At 47.4% G+C, this 22,880-nt stretch overlaps 1 protein-coding gene and 2 long non-coding RNA genes across 7 annotated transcripts in view; 2 read left to right on the top strand and 1 right to left on the bottom strand.

The window, feature by feature from the left end:
* LOC145524798 (uncharacterized) overlaps positions 1-4,943 on the top strand; it is a 90,955-nt gene extending 86,012 nt beyond the window's left edge. The window contains exon 6 of the long non-coding RNA XR_014067855.1: positions 3,322-4,943. This is a non-coding gene — a long non-coding RNA (uncharacterized LOC145524798). The remainder of the gene's footprint in view (positions 1-3,321) is intronic.
* PANX1 (pannexin 1) overlaps positions 1-22,880 on the bottom strand; it is a 44,740-nt gene that overhangs the window by 13,136 nt on the left and 8,724 nt on the right. Inside the window, exons 2-7 of one of the 5 annotated variants that reach the window (XR_014067850.1) lie at positions 18,382-18,521; positions 6,036-6,259; positions 4,093-4,742; positions 3,418-3,588; positions 2,841-3,007; positions 2,052-2,130 (exon numbers count right to left, since the gene is read on the bottom strand). Coding sequence is in view for 1 of the 5 variants with exons in the window: in XM_081537703.1 (XP_081393829.1) it covers positions 3,509-3,588; positions 4,093-4,742; positions 6,036-6,259; positions 18,382-18,521 (1,094 nt within the window). In the remaining 4 variants the exon portion in view is untranslated. Of the gene's footprint in view, positions 1-2,051; positions 3,589-4,092; positions 4,743-6,035; positions 6,260-18,381; positions 18,522-22,880 lie in introns of those variants that run through there. The other 4 variants (XR_014067852.1, XR_014067853.1, XR_014067851.1 and 1 more) reach the window with 4 other exon arrangements.
* Positions 7,680-21,592, top strand: LOC145524800 (uncharacterized). The gene is made up of 3 exons (XR_014067857.1): positions 7,680-7,851; positions 12,790-12,935; positions 19,567-21,592. It is a non-coding gene; the product is annotated as an uncharacterized LOC145524800 (long non-coding RNA).

Below are 22,880 nucleotides of genomic sequence, written 5' to 3'. Positions count from 1 at the left end.
TGAGACAAATGCTCAGGGCTGGGGCAATGGGATGACCCAGAGGGATGGGATGGGGAGGGAGGTGGGAGGGGGGTTCAGGATGGGGGAACACATGTAAACCCATGGCTGATTCATGTCAATGTATGGCAAAAACCACTACAATACTGTAAAGTAATTAGCCCCCAACTAAAATAAATAAATTTATTAAAAAAAAATATATCATGCTATGCTGAAAAAAAAAAAGAAACCAACATTTTAACATGCATTTTAAAAGCTGTGCAACAATCCACCTCTAAGAGTTGAACAGTTCTCACAGGGTCAAGGCCTGCAGTGCCCTGCCACCATCCCAGCTTAGCTCATCCTTGCAAAGGAGAGGGTGCTCAGAACAGGAAGCCTCCACAAAAGAAACACGAACACCCAACAGGGCCTGCCATACAATGTGGGACATTTCTCCATTTCTCCTAGGATGCTTATGAAGTAGGACAAAGCACCGTGTGGCTGTCAGGGGCATGCCCACCCTGCCCCGGCCCAGCGAGGCTGGCTGCAGGGGACAATGCCACAGTCTGGAGGCTGAGAGGATGCGGTCTGCACAGACCCCTGATCAGGCCGGGCTACTGCCAGCCCGCTGCTCCCTTAACGGACTCTTTCAGTCTGACTTGAGGAAACGATGTTAGTTACTCAAGGGGACAGCTCATTCTAAGTGTGCAAACATTAATGACTAAATGACCAGCTGAGACTTACTGTTGGAAGCAGCAGCTTTCCACAAGGGCAACAGGAATCTCCCTGCCATGTGGCTTGGTCCCCAGCCATTCAAGCCCAGCTTCTTAACCTGGGGTGTATGGACCATGAAGACCCCTGAAGGGTATTTAGTGTTGTGTGTGTGTCTGAGGAGAGGGTCCCTAGCTTTAGAAAATATACTTACAAGAGGGTTTGTAACCGCCCAAAAGTTTAAGAGCCTCTGTCTTATAGGGTGTCTGCCTGTCATTTGGTGAAATTAAAGGAGGAGCCGGACACTGCTGTGAGAACGGTTGGTCAGACTGCAGACGCAACACTGGTGCTACAAGCCTGGTTTAGAGAACTTGTGGTGGTTTATTAGGAAGACACTGGCTGGAAACAAAGTTAGCTGCTCCCAGCAGTGGTCATTTAGGGTCTGTTTGCCCCCTTTTGTAAAGCAATGATTGATTCCTCATCCTTGGGAATCTGCTCAAAGGTAGTCCTCACCTAAGCCAGCAGTGGATGGAGGAGTTAACTTTCCTAATAACGCTCTTCCTCAAGTCAAAATGTATGGCCAGACGTCCCCATTAGCCTCTTAGCGCCGTGATTGTTCACGGACAGTATCATGTACCTCCGGCTTGTGTTCCCCACGTCCCGCAAGGTAAGATACAAAGAGAGATTGGAGCTCTTTCTATTCAAAATCACTGTCTGTGTTACTGTTTTGTTCAAGCTTCAGCTTGGGGGATACGTGGCTAAAGAACTTCTGGGAAAAGCAATAACTAGACTCTCAAAACTATCAGCTAGAAATGATGGGAAAGAGAAAAACAGTATTGCGTCCCCCAAGAACACAGTGTTTACTGGAAGTTGTCTGGAAGGACCTTCATTGTGGTTATTACTCTTCCTCTTGGTACCTGCCTCTGTCTTCACTGCCTTTTACTAGTCTCTGAATTCCTCAAAGGTGGGCACCTGCCTCATTCACATCCACGCAGCCAGTCACTAGCTGACCTCTGGGACATCACAGATGCTACTGGAACTCAGAGAGTAGGGATGGGGGATGCACAGCCTTTAAGGGCTCTAATTAAAGAATTACATGCAACAGGGCTGAGAGAGTTCCTGATCTCCTAAAATAACATATCCACTTCAAACTATAAATTAGGGGCAGTCTATAAAGAATCTGAGGCTTTGGGGAAAAAACTCAAGTCTCAAATTACACAAAGAAACAGCTGGAGAGAACTACGATAAAACATCTGATACAGTGATATAAAAAAGTAGCAAAATTTAGATTACTGACATTTCTAAGTCACACTATTATTCAAGGGTAATAAATATTATACAGTAAGAATAATTTAAAACACTGATTGCATGCTGGATATTTATTATTAGCTTTTCATCTCAGAAACCATCAGAAGCACAAAAGAATCCACTTCTGCGAATATTCTGAAAGGCAGAGAGCAGCTTATGTAATTAGATCAGGTAAACAACTGTCCCTAAGAGCCACATATAAACTTTGAGGCTCCTGAGGATTATTCAGTAGCAATGTACTAATTTTAACTTTCCAAGAATAAAAACAGGGAGGTCCACCGATGTCCTTTTTAAGAATTTTGAATAAAATGTAAACATAGTTGGGGTCTATTTACATGACTGGAATTGGGAAAAGGTATTTGATATTCCCAGTCAGCCTTGAATGTTTACAAAATAATGCTTGGTTGATACACGATATACCCATTTGTAACATTTATTCTATAATTCCACATTAATGCAAGAATGTTCTTCCCAAATGGCCTCAATTCTGGTATCATACAATTCTAAAATTAAATGAATTTTTCAAAGATGTTTTTAAATATAAATAAACTGCAAAACTGTTCTGGCTCTGAGCACACGTCAATGTGCACATGGCAAATGTCATTTATACATTCTGATCCTAAAAGGCAAAAAATGTCCCTTACTTTAAGGCTTCTCTGTTCTGTGAACTTGCCTCAGTAACATCCTATCTCAAATGCTTTTGATAACAGAGGAATGCCCTGCAGACAACCTCTTCTAAAGTAGTCACCTTAACTTGTTCTATACGTTGGCTTTCCCCACTGGGTTCATTTAGAAGCATTCCTTCCTGTATGGAAGTCAACAATTAAACATCCTTTCAACTCTACCTTATTAACAAAGTTCTCAGCCACAGCAGCACTTGGGTCCACTGCCCTTTGCAGCGCAGGGCATCACATGATGGTTAGAGGGTCTCAGCTGGCCAAGGGTGACAGGTAGCAGGGCCCAGAGCCTGGTTATGAGAACGGAAGCACCAATGATCCTCCAGCGTAGGGCACTGCCAGGAAGAGGGCCCCATAGGTCCAGAGTCAGTCTGAATGTTTTCTCGTCCAACAGTCATTGGGACATAGACGAGATTCATATTAAATTATACCCTGATGTTATCATCCCATAAAACAAAACAAAAAGCTCCCCAAGTCCTTGCTCTCTGTAGTTCAGAGGCTCTTTGCACCATCTGCACAGAAAAGCGTTTTGTTTGCGGCACTAAAAGCACTACTTCTCTTCCTGGGATTAGCCTTACCACTTTCCATCTGATGAGAACGTTCGAGTCGACATTTGCTGAGGCTTACTTGTTTCTGCGTTGTCTTGTAGGAAATTCATAAACCACCCTCCACAATGTTTGTTGACCACCGTTTCCACCAGGGACTCGGTAAGACATGCTCAGTACCTCTGCCGAGAACCACTTACTGCCAATCAGCTGGGTGCCTGCCAGAGGTGCTGCGGCCAAAACAAATCCCAGGTCAAAGTCACCGATCTGAAGTTCACGGGACAAAAATCATCAGCATGAAGTGTCCAGAAGTCTCTGTCGGGCATTCTTCTCTCTATTATTTATTTTCGTTTCACTGTGTACATTCAAATCTGCCAGAACAGAAAACAAGCATTTATGATGGAAATCCCATGGCAGGTTCCACTGGCACTAACTTCTCTGCTATCAATCAAGCTGTTGGTTTCTGCCTTATCCACTTAATCTTAGCTTCACTGCAGAGCAGCTGAAGGTGGGTCAGGGTGACAAGTAACTCAATAAACTCCCAGTCGCTTTTGTAAGAGATGGAGAACGACCAACAAGACGATCAGAGGGACAGGGAGACAAGCCAGTAAAACAGAACGAAAATAAGCAAGAGTGATGTCAGAGAGGGATGCTCGAGCAAGAGGTAGAGAATGAGACAGAAGAGAATGAGAAGAGCAACAAGTGTTTCCCCTGGAAACCTGAGGCAGCACCAACGTCCCCCTCTCCCAGCACTGAGGGGTCTCCGCTAATCACTCCGGAGAAATGGGCCGACAGTGGGCGGGGCGCACACAGTCAGTCACAGGAGGGCACAGAGGGCTCCGTGGGCTCCCCGGCACCCCGAGGGCCACGCCCACCTTGCAGCTCTGTCGTCTGGTCCCCCAGCTCCTCCACCGTCATCTCCACAGGCTCGGGATTTTTGCCGTCAACCATGTCCATCTTGATCATGCCGAGGTTGGTCAGGAGCAGCATGGGGTCAACGTCCTGACAACTGCTTTTAATATTCTCCAGGACCTTAAGACATTTGTACGACTTGAGTTCACTGATATTCTCCTCCAAGAAAAGAACGTAGAGGCTCAAGTCATTGTACCCTTCCAACTTCAAATGCAGAATGTCGAAAGTGGGCAGGATTTCATACACTTTGAGAACATCCGTCTTCTGCTGGAAGGGAACAAACAGGGAGTAGACCACCACTGGAACCAGCATAACATACACCACGAAGTTGATGCAACTGAGCAGCCGGAAGATACCAACAGCAATGAGCTTGCACTGGAACTTATCAGGGACGGCGCTGTCATTTTTCAGGATGCCGGATTTGATGCTGCAGACGAACTCATCCGAGAGGGAGGAGAGGCTCAGGTAATAGCCCAGGTAGATGTTGGCTAACAGTATTGTGCCAAGTGACAGCACCCTGCAGCTGATGTACTTGACAATTAAATGTCTGGAGGCTTTCTTTGTCCTTAAATACTGTTCCACAATTGGGTACCTGAAGTGGCTTTCCTGTGAACTGAAAAGAAACAAATAAAAATAATTTAAACCCTCACCAAGACCGTCAAATATAAACAAATTCAATGGTACCATATGGAAAATTTCCATCACCTTCCCTTCCATACTTCTCTACCTGTAACTTCACTACAGTACCCAGGGAATAAAATTACATTTTTTTTTTAAAAAAGAAGGAAAAGTAATAATAAAACTCTTCTCCCCTCAACTTAATATTTTAAGGAAGGTCTAATTCATTAAATGTGCTATCGTAAATTGTTAGAACAACTCCTGGCATCCTAGTGAATGGTAAATGTTTGTTACATAAATTTGATTGTTCTTATTCTACTGCTGTTTTTTTAAACTATAATTTTCCATTCAAGTGTGTAGAATAAAGACAATTTTTCCAGCCTAACTAGAACACATCTGCCTCCTGTAGGCCAGCAGTGGGAGGCAGACAGCTGAGAGGGTGTGGGTTTAGCTAAACCTGGTCCTGGTTCCCGGTCTCCCACTTAAAGCTACAGGACAGAGTTTTCAATTGGCGGGGGTGGGGGTGGGGCGGGAACAACAGCGGTGAGGGGGATAAATAAATGCAGTTATCTGTAATGATGTTTTGAATATTAAATGAGATAACGCACTTTGGAAAACTCAACGTGCCTGAGTTATATTAAGAACTTTTTAAAATGAGAGCTGCATGCTCAGTTGTGTCTGACTCTTTGCAGTCCCATGGATCGTAATGTGCCAAACTCCTCTGCCCATGGAATTCTCCAGGCAAGAATACTGAAGTGGGGTGCCATTTCCTACTCCAGGGGATCTTTCCAACCCAGGGATTGAACCCACGTCTCTTGGATCTCCTGTACTGACAGGCAGATTCTTTACCACTCACTAGTGCCACCTTGCCCAAAATGAGACCTACTAATGTTATTATTGCTATTGTCAATAACAAAAACCAAAGGAAGAATGTCAAAAAAGCAAGGTGCTGTCTACTTGTTCCCTAGTTCCCTCACGTACATTCTTGGTGCCCTCATAATCCTGTGCTTCTCCATGAAGGGGAAAATCAAAGCAACTCGCCCTGCACTTGAGAATGTGAGAGAGTGATGCTTCACTCCACAAGGGAAGGACTTGAGGTGAGGACCGCTGCTGGGGCAGACAGGTGAAGTGTGATCTGGGAAGGGCGGGCCTTCCTGGCTCCCCCCAGGTGTCACGAGGCGGATGCCAGTCCCCCACATACTGGTAGTGAGAACCCGGAGCCCAGATGGACAGGAGAAGGGCAGCAAACTGGTACTCCCAAATCCCGATGGGCTGGGGGCTGAGTTACCTTTGCCCCATGTTCTCATTAACTTCTGGCGCTGGGCAGGCACCATCTCTCAAGTCAAGGTCACGCATGCTCTTTGCGGCTTTAATTGCACGGTTGTAAACTTTGTCAAGTTCTTCCATGATAAACTTCAAATCCGAGCAAACATGAGGAGCAGCTGCGAAACGCCAGAACAGGGAGGGCAAGTACAGCAGGATGGCCACCAGCAACAGGATGTAGGGGAAAAACTGAAAAACAGGGGAGCAGATCATGCAATCAACAGACCCCCCCCACCCAAGCCCCCACTGAAGTAACCATGCCAAGCACTGTTAGCAGTTTTCTCATTTTTACACTAAAGTGCATCCCCACATCGCTTGTGAAAATCAGGCTCCTTACCCAGTAGTTACATCTTATGGCTAAATTCACCTGTCCAGGTAATACTTGACACTAGTAACTCCCTCCCCACCTCCCTCAACTTTGCTAGACTCTAATTTGAAATAATTGGCAAGTACATCATGACACATGATGTCTCTGCTCTAATCAAAGAAAGAAAAAATAAAATTATTCCCCAGTCCTTTAAAATAATCCCTCAGAAAAATCACAATTAAGGAAGATGTCAATGTCACAGTGGCCTCCGGGTTCTTTTTTTCTTTTTTTAATCGCTATGGTTTTAGGAGATCACTAAGGCTTTTGGAACTCTGTTTTTCTCCCTCTCTGGAATCTGGGAGAATGACACAGAAATGCACAACTTTGCTCAAAACAAATTAGAAAAATGTTGGTTTCAGTGACCTAGTAAATAGCAGAAATAAGCAGATAAAATCTACGAAGTGCAGAACGGACCTTCTGTAGAGGGACAGACCGTGAGGACCACACAACATCCTCATTTTACAGCCAGGTAATCTCAAGTCTGGAGAAGCCAACCTTAATGAACAACAGTCATGGGGAGCATCCCAATCTGGATGGCGTGCAAAACCAACGAGAGAGAATTCAGAAGTAAGAGAGAGCGAAGAGCATCCTGTAACCAAGACCCCTGGGGAAGGGAGGAAAGGCTTAGCTTCAAAGACAGAGGAAGCTGCAGCCAGCACAAATGTGAAGGCAAGCTCAGGTAGTGGCCTTGGCAGCAAGGTTACTGAGCCTCTGACCTCAGTTTCCCTATCTATGAAATGGTTGTGTAACACAGGTGTTATGAAGATTAAATTAGATACCTTATGAAAAATGCTTTGCATGGTGCCTGGCATGTCACAGGCACCAAAACACAGCCAGAACCAACGGAAGGGCTACTGAGTGGCCTCGTGAATGTCGATCCTCACAATGACCCCGGCAAAGCCATTACTGATGGCCTCATTTTGCAAAGTGGAAGAGCATGCCCAGAGCAATTTCTGGCCATGGAGCACAAAACTGGTGACAGAGACAGAATACAAAGCTGGACCTTTCTGATCCCAGAACTATGCCTCTTCCACCATAATACACTGCAGATTATTTTATTTCTCTGGAAAACTTCTCCCTCTCTTTGGACTGGTCTCTCTCCACAGCTCCTCAGACCTGTAACAGACAGAGGCTACAAAGGCCTTGAGTTGACACAAAACTCCCCACCCCAACATCTCTGGAAGCCGGCAGCAGACCAAGTGAGAGTGTGACTCATTATAGATTGTGTGTGTGTGTGCTTAGTCATTCAGGTGTGTCCAGCTCTTTCTGGTCCTATGGACTGTAGCCTGCCAGGCACCTCTGTCCACGGAATTTTCCAGACAAGAATACTGGAGTGGGTTGGCATGCCCTCTTCCAAGGGATCTTCCCCACCCAGGGACTGAACACGCATCTCTTATGTCTCCTACATCGGCAGGTGGGTTCTTTACCACTAGCACCACTGGGGAAGCCTGGGAAGCCACTATAGATTATTAACAGATGTACAGAAAAGTTGCAAAGATGGTCCAGAGTGTTCTCAAATGACCCTCATTCAGTTTGCCCCACTGCTGACACTGGACATCTCCATGGTACCCTTGTTAAGAGGAAGAAACCATTGTTGATATATCACCATTAACTACATTTCAGGCTTTGATTTGGATTTCTCCAGTGTTCCCATTACTGCCTTCTTTTTGTTTCAAGATCTAGGGTATCCATTGCATTTTCCTGTCATGTCTCCCTAGAAACCCTGGTTCTGTGACAGTTCCTCAGTTTGCCTTGTTTTTCATGAAGAATAGCGTTTTTAAATGCTTAAAATAACACAAATTCACAAAGGAAATGGATGACACTGATATACAGCTATCATAACATTAAAAGACAGATTTGTATATGGTTCTTATTAGCACACTTGATGGGATCTAACAGATGGCCCAACAACACAGTAACTTGGAAGTGATGAACAGTAAAAAGTACTTCAAGACAGCTGAGATTTCTATGGGTGACACTGACAGGTGGTACCAATACCACTATAGATTCTTGACTACTTAACAGACATGGTTTTTAAAGTTTTAGTTGGAAGTAGACAGAAAATAAAGTTGCCCTATGTTTTCTTATCCCAGTTCATAGCCTTCCTGATGCTATCATGGAGCCCACATTACGAAGCCCTGCCCCAGGGGCAAGAGAAATAGCAGAAATGGCTCAGAAACTCCACAAAGTCTCACCAAAGCAGCTGCTTCCCTTGGGGGTTCTGGCATGGGATGGCGTCCTCAAAATTACTAACCCAATTTACAAAGAGTTGTTACACAATGATACACATAAGAGGCTGTGATTAGCTGCATTTTGGCCACATGATTTATTGTTGGCTACAGTGAGATGCAGTTCCTTCACTCCTAGTTGCCCTGAAGGGTGCCCATTAGTATAAAAATGAGTTTGTGTTGCTTCCATAACCAGAAGAAACAGGGATTTCCTTTGAGAACCATGGAGGGAACAGTTTCTAACTTGGGGCTATGGAATATGTGTTTAAGTCACTTGTGTTTCAAAGCTATTTGAATAATAGCATTTTACCTCCAAGCATTCTTTTGAATTGAAAAGTAACTGTTTACAGCCTGTGACAATTTTTCTAACATGCCAAAACCATGCAATAATTAGCACCAATGAATAGTTCAACACCACTCACTGCAATTAGAAAAATGAATGTTTAAAGGTATTACATATCAAGTGTTTGTTTTCTTCTAAATATCCTTGTACTTTGATCACCTGTAGTGGAATGTAGAGGAATGTCCCATTTCTTAGTTTTTCTTCATAGTTAAACCTCTCTTTCTTTTCCATCAGAAAGAAAAAAGTGATTTTCTTTTTTTTTTTTAATAAATTTATTTTTTTAATGATTTTCAATGAAACTGCAGCAAGATGGTTTTAAAATTAATTCCACTGAGACAGGAATTTAAAAAAAAGGCCATGAAATTATATTCTTTAAAATCCTTTTGTCCAAATAAGGAAAATGGAAAAACTACCAGGCTTTCAAGTGCATTTGCTGGAGGGGAACGGCTTTGTTCCTAAGCTCTATCTACTCCCAGTTAGTTCTGAGGTCTCAGCATCTTTCAAAGTCGTGATTGCATGATTCAGAGTTTTGCAGATGTAACGAGTGAAGATGAGGTCATACTAACTTAGCATTGTGTGCTCAGTTGCGTCTGACTCTGTGACCCCAAGGACTGCAGCCCGCCAGGCTTCTCTGTCCATGGAATTTACCGGGCAAGAATACTGGAATGGGTTGCCATTTCCTCCTTCATGAGATCTTTCCAACCCAGGAATCAAACCCACATCTTGCACATTTCTCACATTAGCAAGTGGATTCTTTACCACTGAGCCACCTGGGAAGCCTGTCATACTAAAGTTGTTGTTGCTGTTGTTCAGTCGCTCAGTCATGCCTGACTCTTTGTGACCCCATGGGCTGCATCATGCCAGGTTTCCCTGTCCTTCACCATCTCCCGGAGCTTGCTCAAACTCATGTCCATTGAGTCTGTGATGCCATCCAACCATCATCTCATCCTCTCATCCCCTTTTCCTCCTGCCTTCAATCTTTTCCAGCATCAGGGTCTTTTCCAGTGAGTTGACTCTTCGGATCAGGTGGCCAAAGTATTGGAGCTTCAGCTTCAGCATCAGTCCTTCCAATGAATATTCAGGACTGATTTCCCTTAGGATTGACTGGTTTGATCTTGCAGTCCAAGGGACTCTCAAAAGTCTTCTCTAATGCCACTGTTCTAAAGCATCAATTTTTTGGCGCCCAGCCTTTTTTATGGTCCAACTCTCAAATCCACACACGACCACTGGAAAAACCATAGCTTTAACTAGATGGACCTTTGTAGGCAAGGTAATGTCTCTGCTTTTTAGTATGTTGTCTAGGTTTGTCATAGCTTTTCTTCCAAGGGGCAAGCTAACTAACTTAAGGTGGGGTCTAATCCAGTGACTGGTATTCCTCTAAGCAGGCCATAAGAAGACACAGAGACACACAGGGAGGAGCTATGGGAAGACGGAGGCAGAAACTAGAGTGATGCACCTACAAGACAAGGACCACCAAGACCGCTGGCCATGACCAGAAACCAGCAGCAAGACACCAACAGATCCTCCCCCTCTGAGCCCCAAAGCAGGAATCGACTCTGCTGACACCCTGATTTCCAAATCTAAGAGAGAGGAAATCTTGGTTGTTTCAAGTTACTGAGTGTGTGGTCACTTGTCAGAGCAGTCCCAGGAAATCCACACAAAGGAGAAGCATGAACTGAATTATGAAGTTCCCACAGTATGGGGAAGCCACTGGTGGAGGGCATGATGGAAATTTATTTTAGAAAGATTATTACAGCCGTGAAGAAAAGATGACACTGGAGAGGAGACAGCAGGCAGGAGGTTACTGCAGCAGAGAGGGGCAGTGAGGAGCACTAACAAGGTGGCAGCAGCGGAGAAGATGGATCTGAGAGCTATTGGGTCAGCCAGAAAGTTAGTTTGGGTTTTTCTGTAACATCTTATGGCAAAATCTGAAAGAACTTTTTGGCCAACTCAATACACAGAGGGAAAAACATATCTTCCAGTGCCCAACTGTAAGCAATGGATAGAAAAGGGGAAGAACTAGGGCTAATAATCCCGGGTTTCCAGCTTAGGTGAGGGTGTGGGTGGTAGTGCCATCAGTTAAAATAAAGAAACAAGGAGGAACAGACTCAGGGCAGAAAGGAGTGATGTGGGAGACAGAGCTGAGATGAGAAAGTCTGAACATGAGACACTACAGTCAAGAGTAGCCTGGTGGAGATGTGTAGTAGATAACTAAAAATAAAGGAAAATCTGACCATTTCTTTCAAATTTCAGATTCTGCAGCATAGAGATGGTCAAAGAAGCCAAGAGCATGGTTAGGATCCAAGCAGAACGTGCAGGAAAAGACAAGCAAACCACGGAGGATGTGACAGCCTCACACTTCAGGATCAGTCAGCAGGAGTCACGTTAATCAAGAACAAATTCCATAGGGGAGGAGACATATAAGGTTCACAAATTATGTTTGTTCCTGCATGCCTGTTGCTTGGACAGTAACGCACTTAAAGATAACTTCAATTACACGAAGCCCAATGAGTGAAGGGCTCCCCAGAAAGACTAATGCATTACATCAGCGGTTTACAGAGGAGAGAGAAGAAAGGTGGTATGTCATTCTATTCTGCACTCAAAGGAAGACACCCAAGGCAGCAGGCTTCATGCTGGGTGACATTCTGGGAGGGACCTAACAGGAAGAGAGACTTGGAAAAGAGAAGAGGGCAAACAGAGCATTTGTGTATGAAATAAGAAAAGACTCTTGTTAACAGAATTAGAACCAAGTCATAAGGAAGCAAGGAAAAACTTTCCTAAAGATTGCAAGAACATGGCACGGAGTGTTCTATGAGGTGGGGAGTTCTGTTTCACTGGATCATCTGGGAGGGCTTAGGAGCTCTGGATCTGGGGTGGGAAACTTTTTCCTGCAAAGGGCCAGACAGGAAATGTTTGTGAGCCATATGGCCTCTGTCACAACTAGGTGATTCTGTCATAGTATAAAAGCAGACACAGGTAATGTATACAGGAATGAGCATGGCTGTGTTCCAATGAAACTGTCTGCAGAAATGGGTGATTGGCTGGATCTGGCTGAAGCATGTATGTCAGTCTGCCAGCCCCTGCCCAGGATCTTTGCTTTGCAACAAGTGATCCACAGACAAGCACCCTCAGTATCACCTGGGAGCTTGTTAGAAATGAAGAATGCAGGCCCCCATCAGGCCTACTGAATCTGAGTCTACATTGCAGCAACTCTGGATTCTAGATTCTGATCCCTCCCTCATCCAAGACTGCTTTGTTATTTGCTTTTCTGTTTAGTAACTTATCTGGCTGGGCTACAATATATTCTCAACAATGTCCAGTTTTCAACAAGAACCACCACCACCACTACAAAATAAGACAAGCAAAGAAATACGAAAGTCTGAATCTAAATTTCAACGAGATCTCCAGGTGATCTGCGTGCACACAGAATTTGGGAAACACTGGTTTAGATGACTGGTGTCTACAGTGGAACCTAATCTGGCCTAGCAAAAGCAGACTCCCCTGAAAAGTGGATAAAAATCACATTCCACGCCTTAATGCCACAGGTTTCAAACCCACAGGTGTCAACTCAGTAGTCTGGCTGGGGCCCTGGGTCCTGTATTTTCACATGGATAGTGCTAAGGTTTGAAAACCTCTGGTCTGGTAGCCTCAGAGAACCCCTCCAAGTAAGCTTCTTTGAATCCACTTAAAGGAAACATAGCAAGATCTGACAACTCTGTTAATTTTAAGGTTCTTGTTTTTGTCTGTTTGTTTCAGTCAAAAACTGGCTTTTCTGTTTCAGAAAGAAATCATGCCTAACAGTTGCCTACTTTATGAACTTGAACAAAGAGAACAGAGCACTCAAAAAAAGACCAGTTATCAAACAGTCCTGGAGTGCCAGCTGCTGGTCCCTTGAGTGCACCCACATTTCAACCAGAGCCAACTCAGGTACTAGAGTCACCAGAAATAAGGGGTGGGAGAGAAAGGGAGGAGGAGAAGGGCGAGATGTGAAGAAAGCAGGTGTGGAGGAGTGCCAGCATGAATCACACCACCGCCGTCAGTCACGCCCATGTCAGTGCTCCACTGAGGAACTTCTTCAGGGGGATTCTGGGTCTTCTTTTTTTTTGACTGCATCAGGTCTTAGTTGTGGCATGTGGGATCTTTTACGGTGGTGCATGGACTTAGCTGCCTCATGGCATGCCTCATGGCATGTTTCCCGACCAGGGATTGAACCTGCATCCTCTGCACTACAAGGCAGATTCTCAAACACTGGACCACCATGGAAGTCCCTGGGTCTTCTGGTTTTAGCTCTGACATCAGAACTGAGTTGAGAAGTGTTCACATAAACCCTGTGCTTCTAACCCCCTCATCGTGAGCACAAGTCAGAAGCCTCCTGGAGAACCAAGTCTGGTTCTGATCAGGACTTGCAGCCACCTCATTCCTCACGTCTTGTCCACACATGTATTCCAAGCACCCACTATGGACGGTGCATAGTCCTTGGGCACAGGGATGAACAAGACACGCCATGGTCTCTGCCTTCATGGAACTTAAGAGTCTTGGAAATAAAGAATTAATTGAGAAGAATTAAGGCAAGTGCCAGGTGGCGCTAGTGGTAAAGAACCCACCTGCCCATGCAGGAGACATATGGGTTTGATCCCTGGAGAAGGGCATGACAACCCACTCCAGTATTCTTGCCTGGAAAATCCCATGGACAGAGGAGCCTGGTGGGATACAGTCTATGGGGTCACTAAGAGTTGGACATGACTAAAGCAACTTGGCACATAAGGCAAGTCATGACCGTATCCCAGGAAAAGGTGATTTCAGGAAAAGGGCAGGCTGCTCTAGGAACACACAACCAAGCAACGCAGACCAGGGTGGGGTACAGATGATAGTCTGCTCGGCTGGTGACCCATTTCTAGGATCTGAATGTCTGAGGCGTGGCGTATGGTCTACTGTCTACTCAGCTGGCCCACAGTCTTATTCCTGGAAGCTTCACATTCACCCACTTGGCCCTTGAAGCAATTTGAACTAGCAACAGCCCTCAGTCTGGAGAGAGGTTCAGGGGAAGCTTCTAGGTGGAAATGACATTTAAGCTAAGACTAGAAAACTTAATTAGGAGTTCCCCGGATTCGGGGCTGGGAAAGCTCTTCAAAGTAGAACGTGAGTGAAACAACCAAGAACATGAGACCTGCAGGAAATCAAGGCCCCTGGGTGCAGAGGGGTGAGGCTGGGTATGGAGGCGAGGCTGGGGCGATGGTTCACAGAGCCAGAAAGGAGAGTGAATTTGTTAGCCAAAATAGGTTTTGTTTTTTTTTTTTTTTTAAGAAATAGAGACATTTCATAAGGACACTGGAGGTGTTTGTTTAGGGAAATGAGTGGGTAGCCTTTCCCTTCTCCAGGGCATCTTCCCAACCCAGGGATCGAACCCAGGTCTCCCGCATTGCAGGCGGATTCTTCACCAGCTGAGCCACAAGGGAAGCCCAAGAATACTGGAGTGGGTAGCTTATCCCTTCTCCAGCAGATCTTCCCAACATAGGAATTGAACTGGGGTCTCCTGCATCGGATTCTTTACCAACTGAACTATCAGGGAAGCCAGGAAAATGACAGTCAGGCCGAAAAGAGCCCCTGTGATTGGAACGTGGCCAAGATGACAGGAAGTCCCAGGGGCCAGACCAAGGGGTGAAGGGCTCAGAGCTGCCTAAGGAACAGACCTAATAGGGCTCAATGACGGACAGGATGCAGGGAGGGAGACAGAGTCACAGTGGCCCTCATATCTGTGGCTGATCTAACAGGGTGGTTGGTGTCATGAACCGAGCTAGAGATCACAGTGCGGACAGGCAGGGGACGGAAGGTCAGCTCTAAAGCTGTGCTGGAGGCGCGAGCCAGACCTTCAAGGGTCCAAGTTCAGTGGGTCATGCGGATCTGGAACTCAGGAGAGAAGGCCAGGCTGGGGGTGAAGACATGGGTGTCAAAGGCCCATGGGAGGAAAGAGGAACCGGGGCCTGGGATGGTTCCGGGAGGGGTGCCAAAGAGGTGCCCTGGGAGAGAACCCTAGCTTCTCAGGGACGGGCGAAGGGTGACTCTGCCCTGAGAGACAAGACAGCACCTGCAGGAGGGCATGGCCCACAGGGCTGGATGCCAGAGAAGCCAAGCAGCACATGCCCCTGAGTGAGAAGTGACTCAGCAACAAGGAGGGCGTAGGTGACCTCGGCAAGACCACGCATTGCAGAGGCGGACTCGCTAAAACGTCACTGGGAAGAGAGCCCTTGGGAAGGGAAGTGCTGAGGATGCAGATGAAAAAGATGGGGAGAGGAGTCCCTATTGTTGTGGTCCTTTAATGGACCGGAACTTGGGGGTACAGAATCGACCGATAAGAAAAGAAGGAAGAAAAGAGGCTGATATTCCCTGGTTTACACAGTATGCCAATATAACTCTAGGACAAAGAGCTAGCACCGTCTACGTAGGCTCAGGGCGCCCTCTCGAAGAGGTCTTGAAAGCCCGGGCAAATAAGTAGACACGGTGGACACCTGTGCTCCGTGGAAACAGCCTGAAATGGAGAGAGGGAGAGAGCGAGAGGGAGAGAGTGAGAGAGAGAGAGAGAGAATGAGGAAAATGAGGAAAGACACGGTGACCATTGCTCTGGTGGAACAAAGGCATTTATTCAACATATTGTGGGCATATATATACTCTCTTACCAGATAGCCCTTTTTAGCAGAGATAGGGATCAAAAGTCTAACAAGTCATCTAGAAAGCTGGAGGTTAGAATTATTTTCTAGAGAGGGGGTTGTAACAGTTACTTTACATATCAGAAAGGAGGAGACTTGTAAATGGCTGCTGTTCACCATATGGAATTTCCATATGAATGAGATACATGAATTTCTATTACCCCCGAAAGCCAAGCCGGCTTGCCAGCTCTCTGGCACCTGTATTCAGGTGCTGTTAAGGAACATAGAATTCATGCAAGACTGAAAACAGCACACAGGAAGCCTCCTATTAAATGTATCCTGACACCTATAACCTGGGAGGGGGATCCAGAACACAAGTGGGTCACACGGGGATCTGGCTTCGGTCAGGAGAAGGGGCTCCTCCATTCACCCAAAGGAGGGGGTTATGCTGCATGGGGACACTGGGCACGCACAATGGCCAGGAGCTGAGGACGCTCTCATGGTCTGAGGGTCTGTTTCTAGTTCTGGGATTTCTCCTGTTCTCCAGTTATTTCTGACTGAGTGCTGAACACCACATGTGAAAAACTGGAGCAAGGATCTGAGGCTCTGGATGAAGTGACTTCCTCCTGTGAGGGCTGCTTGAATTTTGCTTCTGGCTGGCAGTAGACTAAAGACACTGACAATCCCAAATTCCCTTCATTTAATTGGTGCTAAAATGCTTTGAACCAAGGCTCTAGACCCTATGAGGGCTGGCTGAACTCTGCATTACCCCTCACTCAGCAATGGCCTTTCAGGCCTACGGTGTTGACCAGGGTCCTTCCAACTTGGCCTGTTCAATTTTTTGTCTCCAGTCCTGTGAATCGGGAAAGACCTCTGCTCAGAGTTTCAGCCAAACTTCTACCAAAACAAGTCAAACTACCACCACCAGAAAAAGAGCTCCATCTTTCACTGACATCAAAAACTTACGGCTTGGCTATCCACACTGTTCTATAAGACTTCCCCAACCCTGCAGAGGCAAAAGGAGCCTAGAGACCTGATTTTCACCTTACAGCCAGCAACTAGTTCTGTGACTCCTAGGCATGACCTCCCAAGATGCCCTTATCCTCACATGTAAAATGCATCTGGATCAGAATCTTTGAACCTCTTCCTGCTCTAGAAGTTTCGCAGTCTCCCTGCCACCTCCCACAATGGACAATCACAGAATATACATTTTTCTTCTGTGGATCCATCAGCGCCCAGCCCAGCCGCTGATCACAACTTTCCATTCTCAGAAGACCATTAAAATAAATGGACTTAAATTACCACAAGAGAGCTTCCCTGATGGCTCAGTGGTAAAGAATCTGTCTGCCAATGCAGGAGATGTGGGTTCGATCCCTGGGTCAGGAAGATAATCCTGGAGAAAGAAATGGCAACCACTCCAGTATTCTTGCCTGGGAAATCCCATGGATAGAAGAGGCTGGTGGGCTACAGTTCACGGGGTCACGAGAGTCAGACACGACATGGCAACTAAACCACCACCAAACTACAACAGCATGCATTTAGATGTGCAAACAAAGATATTCAGTTTCTAGAACTGTGCCCATTCATGCAGAAGATCCTTATTATTTGCTGCCGTGGCTACTAAGTCATGCAAAGTTGATGGGGACCCAATCAACGCCAAGGCAGAAAAGCCAAACCCCCAAAAAGAAGGGAGTCAGTGGAGAGCATCATTGTGCCAAATGGCACGTGATACACAGACATAAGGGGACAAGTCTGAGTCACAGCAAATGATTTACATTGTTCTTTTTCACAAAAGAAGGATGCTATGTGCTCAAGGCAGGAGAGCCTCAAATGTTGGCCTCTGGCTTTTTAGCAGCTAACATACCATGCTTTCCTTGGTGAATGAGAAGTCCCAAGATACACAAACATTCTACTTGTTTTCATGATGGACAAAAAGAGCAGTGGTTGAAAATAATGACAAGTTGAAACAAAGTCCCACTTTCACAAGCACAGAGAAGACCCAGTGGAACCATTTCATTATGCAGAGAACATTCTCCTGCACAAACCTTGGGGCTCTGGCCCAAGCCCCACACTGCGAAGCCGCTGTGCGCCCTGCCCCTGCACTCCCCCGGCAGGCTCCTGGCCTGCTCCTCTTCTCTGCAGGACACTGCCATCTCCTGGGCAACAATCTCCCCTTCCCTGCAGCACGTGGACCCATCAGAAAGCAAAGGCGTGTATGCCAAAACCTGTGCTGCAACCAATACCCCCAAATGAATTCATTCCTGGGCTTCTTGATGGTGGAGTAACACACAGGCTGGAAGCTATTGACCTCTAGGCTGGTCTTTTACTTTTTCCAAGAGGTCCCGCATGTGGTGGAATAGGAGCTGGTGGAAGCTCTGAGTCCCAGCTCTGCTGTTCTCTAACAAAGCTCCCTGAGGCATAAAAAATGGCCTGAGAGCCTCCTATGGGTCAGACATCCCTGGGCATCAAGGGTAGAAAGGTGACTGAGACACATGAGGTGCCAGCCACTACAGAGCTAGAATCAGAGGGCCTCAGTTTCCCATCTGCTAAAGGAAGGCACTGGATCTAGTCATCTTGGAGGTTCCTTCCGATTGTAATGTGCTATGGCTTTACGATCTGAGTTACAGCCCTGCCTGGCCAAAGGCAGCTGTGGACTGGTGCAGCCGCTCCGGACCTCAGTTCCCACGCCGGCAAAGCAAAGAGATGAGATCTGCAATATCCCCCGTTACCTTATGCAGACACAATGGAAGGTTTCCAGAATCGCCCTGCAAGGAGTCCTTCTGCTGGACAGCCGCCCAGCAATAAGAGTCCACAAAGGAAGCCTGACGCCACGAGAAAGAACTGGGGGAGAAGCAGCTTATCTGGGTACCTAAGAAGCAAGAACAGAGTGTTTCAAGTCAGTGTGAGTGCAGGTGTGTGGACCCTTCCCGCCGCAACCCCGCCCCCTTGCCGGCCTCAGGCTTGCAAGTATTTGCTGAGTCACCAAGCACCAGGACAGGAGCGAGGCCAGCACCGAAACCAAACATCCAAGTCTGCGGTAAAGCTGACTACTGTGAGCTTTCTGGCCAGTGCTGCACATGACAGCAGCTTGGGCTCAGTTGGGGAAGAACTCTTGAAAGAAGAGACACCATCATAAAAGTGAGGACTTCCCTTGTGGTCCCGTGGATGAGAAGCCTCCTGCCAATGAAGCGGACACAGGTTCGATCCCTGCTCCAGAAGATCCCACAGGCCGTGGAGCAGCTAAGCCCAGGCGCCGCCACTACTGAAGCGCATGGGGCCTGGAGCCTGTGCTCCGCAGAAGAGAAGCCACCACAGTGTGAGGCCCACACACTGCAACTCGAGAAAGCCCACGTGGCCACAAACAGAACATTTTTTTAAAAGGGAAAAGTGAGCAGGAAAGGAACCAGAGCCAAACATGCATTAAGGAAATAGGCAGAGTTGGTTTCGTTTAGGGTGAGGATTTGGGGGAGGGGGGCGGTCCCAGGTGTGCTAGTGATGAAGAACCCGCCTGCCAAATGCAGGAGATGGAAGAGATGTAGATTCAATCCCCAAACGGAAAATCGAGTTTTCCATCTCCTCTAAGCTAAAAGAAGGCCAAGGCCAGAACTGCAGCCCAAGTGGTGTATGTTCAGAAGGCAGATGCTCCCAACTGCCAACCCGCAGGCAGGGAGCGGGGTGTGGGGTGCGGACTGGGGAGCTGGCCCCCTGAGGCTCTCATAACTTGCTGCTCTTCTGTGAAGGGGCTCCGGACCTCGTTCTCTCCTCTGCAAAGAGAGGCCTGCATCTCCCCACGATTCCTGCTATTACTTACTGCCTGGTAGATTCCTCCTGACTCACAGGGGCCACTGTGGAAAACGGGCCAATGAAACGTTGGGGTGCAGGGCTGACGCCGCGTCTCCCCTCCTCGTTGGCAGGCAGACGGCTGGCGCTGACGCTCTGCTGGCAGCCGTGGGCCCAGCATCGCCCCTCCACCCGCAGAGGCACAGGCACCAGCCCTGGGGGCAGAGGCTCACCCTCCCCACCACATGGCTCTGACGATGCTGCACCTAAACCTATTGCCACCCACAGCCGGGGGCCTCGCCACTGACTTACAACTCCTGGGATCTCCAAACGGGAACGACATTAAAGTCTGCATTCTGAGAAGAGGACCTGGTACCCGACAGTCACACACTGAGCGTTACCTCTTCCTGTACAAAGTGGCCAGCAGGTTGAGTTACAGCTTTAAAGATGGGAGAGGGATGCCCACCTTCTCCCTCCCCACCTTGCAGAGGGCACAGGACAGCAGGAAGACACTGGCTGGACGTCCCTGGTCCCTTTATGAGGGACACTAACACCCACAAACGGTCGCCTTCCGCTGGGGAGTGAAGAGTTACTCGCTCAGTCGTGTCTGACTCTGTGACCCCACGGACTGCAGCCCGCAAGGCTCCTCTGTCCAGGGGATATCCCAGGATTCTGGGAGTGGGCTGGGTGCCCGACCCACGGGGAGGCCCTCCTCCAGGGGATCTTCCGGATGCAGGGACTGAACTCGGGTCTCCCGCATTGCAGGGAGCCAGCAGGGAAGCCTCTGGGGAGGGGCTAGCCTTCACTCTCGTGGCAGGAGAAGGCAGTGAGGGTGGCTACTCTGGCTGCAGAGCAGATTCCTGGGGCGAAGGGGCTACAACCGAGGACACCCCCTTCTTCATTTGCTCAAAGATGCAAAGAAAGACTTCTCAGCAAGAGCCCTTGGAGATCACTGTGAAAAGTCACACACCATCTGAAAATGTCCTCTAATAGCATAAGTTCTTGCCAACCAGGAATGGCTTACACATAAGCCAGGGATGGGAAAGACATGTCAAGGTCCCTTCCAATTCTGACCCCATTAAACCTGAGTTAAACATTCTATCAACAAGAGATCAGTCAGGACAGCACAGGCCCCCAGGCTAACCTCGCTTTGCTCCTGTATCAGGATTCCTTTGTCAAATGCTTCCAAGTAGGTTCCAGACACCAAGGCTTACATAAATCTGCAGATATGATGAGACAGACAGGCCCTGGGTTATAAATGGTTTCGGGCACATTGCTTGCTTGGCAGCATCTGTTCAAACACATTCTTGTGAAAATGGACCACGCTGCTAGGATTTCATGGAAACCTGTCTGGCCCAGAAGTTCCTGTAGGTACAGTCCCGTCATGCATGGAGCCAACACGTAGTAATCTTCTTTCCAAAGGAAAATGCTGCAGGTTGTCCTGGGACCACAGGTGCCTCCCCCAGGGCAGTGGTGGAAAGCGCTGGAGCATAAATAACTAAACTTTCCACACCAAACCTTTTGCAAGCTTTGGAAGAAAAGAGAAAGAAAGGAAACCAAGTCTAAAGATGGCGCTGGGGATGCACTGAGCTCACAGTTAAGTTCTTACGTTCGTAAGCATGTTGTTGTTGTTTAGTCGCTCAGTCGTGCCTGTGACCCCAAGGACTGTAGCCCGCCAGGCTCCCCCCAGGCTCCCCCCTCCAGGTGGGAAATGGAATATCTCCAGCCAAACAAGGATGTGATAGCCATCAGCGATTTCAAGCCTCCAAATGGGAACCAGGGCTCCCAAAAGGGAGCTCGATGCCTGTGCTCCAGCAGATGCCACCACCCACTGCAGAGCTTGGGGGCAGGGGGAGTAGTGTGGAGGGCGGGGGAGGTGGGGATGAGAAATTAAAAAATAAAATAGGATTTGGCCCCAGATAGCTGAGGGGCACGTGAAAGGAATGAATTCAGTGAGCCCAGAAGCTTGCATCTTCTCATACACAGAAGAACGCTAAACTCCTTAGCTTAATATCTGTTTTTCCTTACTACTTAATAATCTCTGATGTTCAGATTGCCTGCTCCCCTGGTTACAAACCTGTACACAGCCTGACCCCCTCTCCTGCCTCCTCAGAGCTACTGAGATGCTGCCTCCTGGAATAAAATAACTCTCTATTTACAGACTGTGACTAATATTTTTCAGTCGACAATGGGATTTACAAGGCAAGAATACTGGAGTGGGTTGCCATTTCCTTCTCCAGGGGATCTTCCCAACCCAAGGATTAAACCCGTGTCTCCTGCATTGACAGGTGGATTCTTTACCACTAAGCCACCAGGGAAGCCTCATAAGTATTGTTGTTCAGTCTCTAAGTCCTGTCCGACTCTTTGTGACCCCATGGACTACAGCATGCCAGGATCCTCTGTCCTCCACTATCTCCCTGAGTTTGTTCAAATTCATGTCCCATTGAGTCAGTGATGCCCTCTAACCATCTCATCCTCTGCTGCCCCTTTCTCTTTTTGCCTTCAGTCCTTCCCACTCATAAGTACAAGTATGTTCAAATGTTCTTCCCCTGGAATGGAAGATCAGAAGAAAAGACTACTGATACTCACAGGACACTATGCCACCTTTAAATCATCACATCATTTTAACCTCATAACCAAATGCGGAAAGGGGATAGACAGATCTTATCTTCATCCTGGAGGAAACTGAAGCTCAAAGTAGTTCAGCAAACCCCCACCCAGTGAAGTCTGTGAAGTTAATGGGGGTGCCAGAACGTAAATCTGTACTCAACTCTTAGGCTCTTAAAATGCTCCTATCCAGACCATTCCCTGGACTTCCCTGGTAGCCCAGCTGACAAAGAATCTGCCTGCAATGCAGGAGACCCTGGTTCGATCCCTGGGTTGGTAAGATCTCCTGGAGAAGGGCATGGAAACCCACCCCAGTATTCTTGCCTGGAGAATCCCATGGACAGAGGAGCCTGGCGGGCTACAGTCCATGGGGTCACAAAGAGTCAGACATGACTGACTGACCAAGCACAGTGGAGACCAGTCCCTCCAGGGAGGCTGAGACAGAGGAGGTCCTGGGAGGCAGGCCTCCGGCAGAGCGGGGGCAGGGCGGGGGACAGAAATGCTGCTTCTCTTCATGCACCGAGTTCTAGGTGCAGAAAAACGTTGCCCCACAGGTTCAGAGCTGTGCAAAGGCACACCTAGATCACACTGCACTATTACCTTAGAAAAGGATTCAGGGAAGAATGTTCCATGAGGGCTTCTGCTCTACCTGTTGCTACCCTGAGTGGGCAAACTTATACTGTTAAGATGACTTTGTAGCATTAATAAGCAAGGGCGTGTGCTTTCAGAAAACACAGATACTTCAGCAAAGCTGCAAGTGTAAGGAAGAGAGAAATGAACACGTGTGTGTTTCTTCCAGTGTGTGTTTCTTCCAGGCGTCAGACTGCAACCACCCAGCAGT

Source organism: Giraffa tippelskirchi, chromosome 10 (genome assembly GCF_054371585.1).
Source record: "Giraffa tippelskirchi isolate mGirTip1 chromosome 10, T2T-mGirTip1v1.2.pri, whole genome shotgun sequence".
Classification (NCBI taxonomy): domain Eukaryota; kingdom Metazoa; phylum Chordata; class Mammalia; order Artiodactyla; family Giraffidae; genus Giraffa; species Giraffa tippelskirchi.
The sequence above is the reverse complement of the archived record's forward strand: the minus strand, read 5'-3'. Positions and strand labels throughout refer to the sequence as shown.